This window comes from Pseudophryne corroboree, chromosome 3, assembly GCF_028390025.1.
Source record: "Pseudophryne corroboree isolate aPseCor3 chromosome 3, aPseCor3.hap2, whole genome shotgun sequence".
NCBI classification, from domain to species: domain Eukaryota; kingdom Metazoa; phylum Chordata; class Amphibia; order Anura; family Myobatrachidae; genus Pseudophryne; species Pseudophryne corroboree.
In genome coordinates, this window is record NC_086446.1 from 734,392,736 (window position 1) to 734,403,790 (window position 11,055).

General features: G+C 46.0%; 1 protein-coding gene across 2 annotated transcripts in view; it reads right to left on the reverse strand.

The window, feature by feature from the left end:
- Positions 1–7,349, reverse strand: part of DOCK1 (dedicator of cytokinesis 1) — a 649,074-nt gene extending 641,725 nt beyond the window's left edge. For both annotated transcript variants that reach the window (XM_063962225.1, XM_063962224.1), the window contains exon 1: positions 6,938–7,349. In XM_063962225.1, coding sequence (XP_063818295.1) covers positions 6,938–6,983 — 46 coding nt within the window. In that variant the 5' untranslated portion in view covers positions 6,984–7,349. The remainder of the gene's footprint in view (positions 1–6,937) is intronic.
- Between the last annotated feature and the right edge of the window lie 3,706 nt (positions 7,350–11,055).

The window sequence follows — 11,055 nt, forward strand, 5'->3', positions numbered from 1 at the left end:
TTCTGGGAAGAAGGTCAAAGCTTTTAGCCTGTTGGTGCCTCGGATCAAGATCCTACTCTACACGCATTGTCCATTCCTTGTGGAGCCCAGTGTACCCCGCAGCAGAAAACTTGTTTAACCACCTTCTGACGCTTGAACCTATCTGGTTTCTTAGGAGGGACGGATGGCTCGGGATCATCCGTAATCTGTAAAATTAATTTAATAGCCTCCGAAAGATCAGGAACAGCCACATGTGAACTACCCCCCCCCCCCCCCCCCATCAGCAGTATCTGAGTCAGAATCTGTGGGGTCAGTGTAAGTGCCATCTTCATCAGACGAGGTGTCAGTGACAGCAGTGGATTGTGAGGAGATAAGAGCTCGCTTAGAGGACCCCTTGGACTTAGGCGAGCGAGGGTCAGACTTTTTAGTAGTCAGGGACTGATTAGCTGCAGGGACTAAAATAGGCAGGTAGAATACTTAAGTGTCCTGTAAAGTCACAGCACTGACAACCAGGCGGCTTTACATAGGAGGATTTGCCCAAGCAGTCCCAGGAACAGTGTAGCTGAGAGAAATGGCGCCCAGACACTGACAGGGAGTGAGGGAGAGACAGATATGCAGCTCCAGAGCGGGAACATTTGCGGGAAATGGCGCCCTGGGGCTGGGGGAGGGGCTCCAGGTCTAAGCCTTATCCCCCTGCTGGCAAAACCACCGGGTACTGTGGGCAACTATTAAAATGGTTTTAAGAGAAACCTGACCTGCACCCATGCCCTGGTGATCTAGTGGGATCGCCTGTACTGCCACAGTGTCCACCGCCAGCGCGCGGCCCGCCTCTCACTGACCGCGCCGGATCGCAATAAAGTACGGCGGGACCCACTCACCACCTCCCGAAGCGCGGCCACGCGATCCCGGAGAGCCCCCGTCGTGTGTGCCTGACCATGGAAGAAAACCGGAGCCTCCTGCTGTAGTTACTCGGCAACCAGGGCTCGGGAGTGTATAGCGCCGCTGGGGAGAGATGGAGCTGCAGCAGTTAATGTCAAAAGACATATACACACTGCTGCTGCCCTTGAAGTCTTCACTTTTCTTCTAAAAAGCTCTTCTCAGGGCTGCCCAGCGCAGCCCCTCTGTTATGTGCCTGCTATCTGCGGCACCAACTACAAAACTGAGCTCATGTGCAGGGAGGCGGGGTTATAGAGGAGGTGGCGCTATGCATTCTGGGAACAGTCAAAGCTTTTCAGCCTGTTGGTGCCTCGTATCAAGATCCTACTCTACACCCCAATGTCTATCCTTGTGGAGCCCAGTGTACCCCGCAGCAGAAAATGCAGTATGTACTGTATTATGGACATTAGAAAGTAAAGTATGGTCTCGCACCTTTGGGTTCTTGGCCCGCCACACATCATAAACATCACAGTTCGCTTTAAAGGCCCATTGGCTGTATATCAAACAAGGTATCTATGATCCTTGACTATGACAGGGAGGCTAAGTACTGAAAATGTGTTTCCTGCAGAGACTTTGGGGTGGCCCACTTTATCTAGGCATTGTATTAATATATCTAAGACGTGAATGTTACAAGAGGAATAATTATATTGGATAAAGCTTGAATTTAGTTCAGTGACACAAATATTAAAATGACTGCACCAAGCCTCATAATAGTAATGTTACCAGACACAGCGAGTAGCGGTCAAGCGGAACGATAAGCTGCCGCTTGTGAGTGTAGGCAAACGGTCCATTTTAATAGTTTTGTATTACCAAAGGGTACAGCATCCCTAGACCTGGTAAGTTCCACATCGTGCATAAGAAAATATAATTTATCCGTTACAATTTCCACAACGCGTGGCCTGTCAGTTTTGTGACGGGTCAACACACAAAGCCAATTTGTTCTTCACCTGGGCAAATATCACTGTAAACAAGTGCATCCAATCTTGACAGGCAACAACATTAGAGAGCAAGGGAGGGGGGGGGGGGGGGGGGGCTCAGGGACGGAGAGTTACAAAGAAGAAAAGTATTACTCCAAATACATCTGTTCCTCTTACAAAAACTATTTTAACATACAATTACTGTATCCACATGTCTACTAGGACAGAGAGAGGAAGGAGGGGGGGGGGGGGGGGGGAACAAAAAAAAACAAAAAAACCTAATGGACACACTGTTTGCAAGCATAACTTTCCAGAATAGACACATTTTGCCAGGGTTAACATAACAATGGGAACTTGGAAAGCATCCGGGTGTTCTGGCTTAGCAGATCACACACAGAACCTTCCTGAAAGCGGCCAGGGTTTCTCTACAGTAAAACAAAAGAACTGGCCTTCACAATCTAAACACAATACAGGAGTTATGTACATTGTATCTTTTTAGCAAGATCAGGATCATGAAAAAAAAAAAAAGGAGGTTTTCAGTTTTTAAACACAGAACACGGTTTTATAAATAAAAACAATAACACTCCAAATCAATTTGTTTTCCCTGTTATGGTAATTTGGTACCACATGGAATACTGGAGCCCAGAGGCGGATTGACCATAGGGTTTACAGGGAAGATTCCCGGTGGGCCGACGCGCCCGCGGGGCCTGTTTTGTTTGAGGACATATGGTCCTATTTATAGACATAATGAATAAGATGCAAAATAATTAGCATATATGAAAATTACTTTGCCACTTAGCCTGTGATTGCAGATGATCTAGTGTATGCTCTGTCTGCCTGCTTGGCTGACATATAAGATTGAGTAAATAGTGATTGGGATACGGTTGGTGTAATAAGCAAGAAAATATATCTTTCTAAAGAATGATATAGTTTCCTAAATTCTGAAGGTGTATCATATAATATGCTCATAACATTTAATTTTATTTCCTTTTAACTTCTCCCTTGATGCTGGACATGCCCACTATCTGGAAAGTCTTGGGGGGAGGGTGCTGCTGCCATGGCCCATGGCTAGACCTTACACCTCTGGTGCTGCACATGTGGGGCCACTAGTACAAATTTTTCCAGGGCCGCTTTTTGTTCCCAATCCGCCCCTGCTGGAGCCTCATGGTAGCTCTGCCTCCAATTACCAAGGCTATATGCAATGCTAATAATAATAATATCATACACAGGGCAACAGAATAATTTTCCAATTTGGACACACACACACACAAATAACAGTATCTGCAGAACCACAAGCTATACACTTCCCAATAGATTGCAGACTCCCGAGCAGGGCCCTCAGACTGTCTCTCTGTAAAAAAAAAGTCAAGGCCAAATATAATAGTCCGAGGGAGCCCACGTGAAAGACACTAGATTTAAAGCGGCAATTCGTTTACAAGCAATACTGGGTTGGTTTTACCTAAAAACGTATTGCCGCTTTAAAGCTTATGACTAGCGCACCAGGATTGCGCCGGCTCCCGCAAATGGCAAGCTATTACATTTAGCCCTCGGCAGTTTTATTTATAGTGGTTACTTCAGCTGTAAAGCGCTATGGCATAAGCTGGCGCTATATAAATATGTATGTGGCCATGGTAAGCACCAATTGTCTGCAGCACTGAGAACTGTGAAAAGCTTTAAGACTGAGCCAGAAGGAACAGCTGCTGCTCTAACCATGAAAAAAAAAAGTTGCGCAAAATTATTAAAAAAACACCAGTATAAACTGTTAACTTTTACAGTATAATTCCACCCAAAAATGGTAAAAAGGTAGTTTTGGCTGGAGTAAAGACTAGATTTATTTTAGTTGCTTATTCATTACATATTCCGCAGCGCTTTACAAAGAACATTTAGTCACTGACAGCAGTCCCTGCCCTAGCGAAGTTTATAAATCTATAGTCCCTACCACATGTACACACATATACAATATAGTAGATAATCTACCAGTATGTTTTTGGATTGTGGGAGGTAACCAGAGAAGTTAGAGGAAACCCACAAAAACATAGGAAAAGATACAAACTCCACACAGATAATGCCATGTTGGAATGAACCTTTAAAATGTTCCTGAGCTGCTCTGCTTAGAAGTGACCAAGCTCACTTTCAGAAATAGACTACCGATGTGCATCGCAAATGAAAGACGCCATCTGGGCAATATATTCAAAAACAACTGCAAATAAACTCTATTCCAAGCACTTTTAGGTTATTTACTAACATTTTGAATAGCATTTAGCATGCCTTTTTAGTTAACCTTTAAAATCTGGGAGGTGTTTTTTTCTTAAATCGACTCGCCCTGTATTTAATGCTACATAGATATGTAAAATGCAGGTGAATTATCAGCAGACAAAGTCATATTCCATATGTAGTTCCTACTGCTCTGCAATCTTTGGTTTATTATCTGTTGCAGAAGGGCAGGTTCCAGCGCAGGCTGGCAATGGCTTGCAGGGCATTCTGGAATTTGTAGTTCCACAACAGCTGGAAAGCCGTGGATTGCCTAAATCTGCTCTTAAATACATTACTATAGATTGTAAGCTTGAGGCAGGGCCTTCCTACCTCTATGTCTGTCTGTTTTTACCCAGTTTCGTTCTATTACTGTTCTAATTGTACAGCGCAGCGGAATATGCTGCTCTATATAAGAAACTTAATAATAAATACAATAATTACTGTTATTTAAAAGTTGTTAGACACAAAAGTATATTTAATTTTTGTGTATTTGCTTTCGAAGATCTCAATAATATCTGCTAATTATTAGCCGTTTTAGCCAGGAGCCACTATAACAGGAAAATAAAATGTCAATTACGTGGAGGCAGACCACATCAACTTGTGCTACCAGAATAGGAAGTGAAATCTCAATTGAAGTGATCAGTTTTGAAAGCAAGATATTCACAGACTGGTGTGTTGGAAGCAAGAAGTGGAGTGTCTGGGACAAGGCAGCAGCAATATAAGGAGGAGGCGGCGGCGAGTGTGTGGATTGGATGGAGACTGCCTTCCTGTGCTGGGGGAAAAGGCGCGCCTTACAGGCCATTCCAATGGGATGAGCCACAACAATCTCACACACACTGCCTGGAGCAGGAGGGAGACACATCTGTGCAGCCGTACGACAAAATAACTTCTTATAAGACTTGCTGCCACACTACTGTGTTCTAATGTCATTGCCACATGAAGCCACTTCCTCTTGTGACACGTTCAAAAGAAGAAAACAAAAAAATGAGTCTGTGGGAATCATAATACAGATGTTCAAGGAAGTGTGCACTGTAATTGCAGAAATGAGCGATTTGTAATTAATCTCTTTACTGTTAACAGCTACCGCGCAACTTCTGGAAAAGAAAAAAAAAAAAGACAGTTTGCAATTGACAGTCCGCTCTGGATCCAAGAGACCCTGCGGAAGTCTCCTACGCTTTACTTTAGCCGCATGCGCTTCCATCTTCCCCACCATGCCTACTTATACGCTCAAAAGATAAGGCGGCAGCAGGCCTGATATGCTGGATTGTAAGGTTTTATATACTATAGGAAACACTGACAGTTTTCCCCAGCTATGCAGCAATTGCAATGACTCAGTGCAGGCTGGCCGGTTACTCAGGATGGCATCACATGTATTTCCTATGTACACCTCTTACCTCTTGGTCTGTTAATACGCTGCCTTATGTTATTACTATGTTTGTGCCCACTTGTAAAGTGCCATGGAATATACGCAGTAAATAAATGTGTCATTTGAAACACACCGTACTTGCACAATGAACATTCTTGTTAATGTATGCATAAACAGACGTACAATAACATGCATTGTGTAACTTGTCACAGGTATGTCATTAACTGCTAGTTCTTCACTCTACGTGACCAGCTGGTCATAAAAGAATGAGAACAGCTGTTGCAGAACCTCTTGGCAATGGTACTGTCACAAATATGTCACATTGCTCATGGGAAGGTATGCCCAGAGGCGGTCATGACTTTGCAGCTGGAAACATCCCTCTTTTGTTGCTTCTTCTATACTGTAGGTTATATTTGTGGCCTGAGTAAACTCCAAGTCCCCTGAGTTCTCCAGGATGTAATTTCCCAAATGATGGGAGACCAGCGGCTCAGAGGTTCTGCAGCAGCTCAGGAACTTCTGGTGACAAGATACACAAGAGTGCATTCGGACAGAACCTCTCACAGCCTGAGGCCTGGAGATGATGAACTTTTAAGTGGGCCGCGCAGAGTAGGCAATCGGCCTGGACTGCGCGCAGAGCACACTCAGCTTGGACAATGCAGAGCACTCTTACTGTAGTTTGGACAGTGCAGCACATTCTTAGCTTTGACAGTGCAGTGCACACTCAGCTCTTACTATAGTTTGGACAGTGCAAAGCACATTCTTAGCTTGGACAGTGCAGAGCACTATGTTACTATAGCTTGGATAGTGCAGAGCACATTCTTAGCTTGGACAGTGCAGAGCACACTCATCTTGGACAATGCAGAGAACTCTTACTGTAGTTTGGACAGTGCAGCACATTCTTAGCTTTGACAGTGCAGTGCACACTCTGCTTGGACAGTGCAGAGCACACTCATCTTGGACAGTGCAGAACACACTCATCTTGGACAGTGCAGAACACACTCATCTTGGACAGTGCAGAACACACTCATCTTGGACAATGCAGAGCACTCTTACTGTAGTTTGGACAGTGCAGCACATTCTTAGCTTTGACAGTGCAGCGCACACTCAGCTTGGACAGTGCAGAGCACTGTTATAGCTTGGACAGTGCAGAGCACTCTCTTACTATAGTTTGGACAGTGCATTGCACATTCTTAGATTGGACAGTACAGAGCACTAGGTTACTATAGCTTGGACAGTGCAGAGCACACTCAGTTTGGACAGTACAATGCAATCTCAGCATGGACAGTGCAGAGCACACTCCAGTGCAGAGCATTAGGAGACATAGATGTAGGGCTATATAAGACACAGATAGGATATGAGGGCAGTGGTACTGATGATGAAGATGATGATGTAGAAGACACACAGCAGGGAAGGAAGCATGCCCGCCAGCCCCACAGCAGCAGCAGCAGCAGGCACAATAGGAGTCTATGGAACTTCCTGCACTCACCCACTCCATACTTCTCCTCTCTCTTGGTGGGGACCCAGCGACTCATGGTTGCAGCTCCCCCCGCGCCCAGTCACATCCAGCCCGGCATGGGGGACGCGCAGCTCCCACGGGGCAACCACAGGGGACACAAACACCAATAACCCGGAGAACACAGGAGAAGTGGGGGTAATAACACACATAAGTTTGTGTCAGTGCGGGAGCCAGGGGGGAGGAGAGGGGGAGGAGGCGGCCCAGCCCGGCCGGCGTGTCAGGGCTTTCCTGCTGCTGGGGCGGCCCCTCCCAGGCTCCGGGAGGAAGAATGGCGGCAGCAGGGAAGGGGGGAGTGAGGAGGAGGCGTTCTCAGGCCGCCAGGTCCCGGCCCCTCTCTCCGGACAAGGGGGGAGTCTGGGGGCTGCTGTCCCGACCCTGATATAAGTGTATGTAACAAGTAATAACCCACAGCATATCCCGATATTTAGGCATGGAACATCGGGATACATAAACCCCGCCCACTTTGGGACGAAGTCCCGCCCCTTCAAGGGGGCGTACCAGTAGTAAGCAGAAGTGGCCATGGCAAAGGTAACTAGCAATAGTTATTTGGGGGTCTATGTACTAATCCGTGGAGAGAGATAAAGTACCAGCCAATCAGCTCCTAACTGTCATATTAGCAGGCTGTGTTTGAAAAATGACAGTTAGGAGCTGATTGTCTGGTACTTTATCTCCGTGCACTTATCTCTCACCAAAGCTTAGTACATAGACCCCTTGGTGCGTAGTCGACACTGAAAATTGACAACTATTGCGTTGCCGGCATCAAATGGAAAAAGAACCCCCCCCTCCGAGCCAGGAACATCAATGGTTGCTAACCATCGGCTTCCACTATCCATCACTATAAGTAGGATAGATGAATAAGTCACCCCCTTAGGAGTCGAAAAATCCCTGCTTAGTGGGTAGCTGCAAATAACTGTCACGGTTTCCAGACCATCCGGCAGGTCACATGTTCCAGGTCATCCGGCAGGTCCACAAGGAGAGTTCACCAACTGTCATATTTTCCAGAGCACAATGGTGATGCATTGTAAATGGCAGGCGGTGGACTTTTTTTCACATAACTTCGAAACAAAGCACCCGATTACAATGCCAATATTTTTTCTGCAAATATATGGAACAAGACCTTTAATTTGGTATATATGTGCCCTGCTCAGACTCTGGCATCGTATAAATATGTCGCTCATAAAAGTCGTCCTGCTATTAATATATATAGAAAGGAATATAATTGTCCACCCATGAAAGTATTCTTTACTGACCTTTTTATCAGACTTGCCTACTCTCCCGGAATGGCCGGGAGGCTCCCGAAAATCGGGTGACCCTCCCGGCCCCCCGGAAGAGCAGGCAAGTCTCCCGGTTACAGGGGTCCCCCCCCTGCCCGGCCGCCCACTTAGCGAGTAAAGTGGGCGGTCCGGGCAGGCGATGACGCGATTCTTGTTGAATCGCGTCATCATAGCCACGCCCCCTGCTGTATAATGCCTGCAATAGCGGCATTACACAGCGGGGGCGGGGCTTACACGGGACGATCCCGTAGCCACGCCCCCGGTCCGCCTCCGACGTGCCCCCACCTACGCCACGCCTCTGGCCCACCCCCCTCTGCACTTACATCGCAGCCCGACCCCCTGCAGCACCGACCTGGCTGCTCTCTCCTGGAGAGAGCAGCCAAAAAGTCGGTAAGTATGCTTTTTATACAGCTTTACTGACAGGCAGCATTTTGTCACTGACATAGCAGGGCTTCTAGATGAAGTCAATTTATTCACATAGAAGAAAAAAGGATCTGTGGAAAACAAGGCTAATTAGATCTAGAGATGAGCGGGTTCGGTTTCTCTGAATCCGAACCCGCCAGAACTTCATGTTTTTTTTCACGGGTCCGAGCGACTCGGATCTTCCCGCCTTGCTCGGTTAACCCGAGCGCGCCCGAACGTCATCATGACGCTGTCGGATTCTCGCGAGGCTCGGATTCTATATAAGGAGCCGCGCGTCGCCGCCATTTTCACACGTGCATTGAGATTGATAGGGAGAGGACGTGGCTGGCGTCCTCTCCGTTTAGAATTAGAATAGATTAGAGAGACACTTGATTTACTAATTTTGGGGAGCATTAGGAGTACTCAGTAGTGTACAGTGCAGAGTTTTGCTGATAGTGACCAGTGACCACCACTTTTATTTATAATCCGTTCTCTGCCTGAAAAAAGCGATACACAGCACACAGTGACTCAGTCACATACCATATCTGTGTGCACTGCTCAGGCTCAGGCCAGTGTGCTGCATCATCTATTATCTATATATAATATTATATATATCTGTCTGACTGCTCAGCTCACACAGCTTATAATTGTGGGGGAGACTGGGGAGCACTACTGCAGTGCCAGTTATAGGTTATAGCAGGAGCCAGGAGTACATAATATATTATATAGTGAGTGACCACCAGACACACAGTGCAGTTTATTTAATATATCCGTTCTCTGCCTGAAAAAAGCGATACACACAGTGACTCAGTCAGTCACATACCATATCTGTGTGCACTGCTCAGGCTCAGGCCAGTGTGCTGCATCATCTATATATATTATATATCTGTCTGACTGCTCAGCTCACACAGCTTATAATTGTGGGGGAGACTGGGGAGCACTACTGCAGTGCCAGTTATAGGTTATAGCAGGAGCCAGGAGTACATACTATTATATTAAAATTAAACAGTGCACACTTTTGCTGCAGGAGTGCCACTGCCAGTGTGACTAGTGACCAGTGACCTGACCACCAGTATATAATATTAGTAGTATACTATCTCTTTATCAACCAGTCTATATTAGCAGCAGACACAGTACAGTGCGGTAGTTCACGGCTGTGGCTACCTCTGTGTCGGCACTCGGCAGCCCGTCCATAATTGTATATACCAGTGACCTAACCGTGTTTTTTTTTTCTTTCTTTATACATACATACTAGTTACGAGTATACTATCTCTTTATCAACCAGTCTATATATTAGCAGCAGACACAGTACAGTGCGGTAGTTCACGGCTGTGGCTACCTCTGTGTCGGCACTCGGCAGCCCGTCCATAATTGTATATACCAGTGACCTAACCGTGGTTTTTTTTTCTTTCTTTATACATACATACTAGTTACGAGTATACTATCTCTTTATCAACCAGTCTATATATTAGCAGCAGACACAGTACAGTGCGGTAGTTCACGGCTGTGGCTACCTCTGTGTCGGCACTCGGCAGCCCGTCCATAATTGTATATACCACCTAACCGTGTTTTTTTTTTCTTTCTTTATACATACATACTAGTTACGAGTATACTATCTCTTTATCAACCAGTCTATATATTAGCAGCAGACACAGTACAGTGCGGTAGTTCACGGCTGTGGCTACCTCTGTGTCGGCACTCGGCAGCCCGTCCATAATTGTATATACCACCTAACCGTGGTTTTTTTTTCTTTCTTTATACATACATACTAGTTACGAGTATACTATCTCTTTATCAACCAGTCTATATATTAGCAGCAGACACAGTACAGTGCGGTAGTTCACGGCTGTGGCTACCTCTGTGTCGGCACTCGGCAGCCCGTCCATAATTGTATATACCACCTAACCGTGTTTTTTTTTTCTTTCTTTATACATACATACTAGTTACGAGTATACTATCTCTTTATCAACCAGTCTATATATTAGCAGCAGACACAGTACAGTGCGGTAGTTCACGGCTGTGGCTACCTCTGTGTCGGCACTCGGCAGCCCGTCCATAATTGTATATACCACCTAACCGTGGTTTTTTTTTCTTTCTTTATACATACATACTAGTTACGAGTATACTATCTCTTTATCAACCAGTCTATATATTAGCAGCAGACACAGTACAGTGCGGTAGTTCACGGCTGTGGCTACCTCTGTGTCGGCACTCGGCAGCCCGTCCATAATTGTATACTAGTATCCAATCCATCCATCTCCATTGTTTACCTGAGGTGCCTTTTAGTTGTGCCTATTAAAATATGGAGAACAAAAATGTTGAGGTTCCAAAATTAGGGAAAGATCAAGATCCACTTCCACCTCGTGCTGAAGCTGCTGCCACTAGTCATGGCCGAGACGATGAAATGCCAGC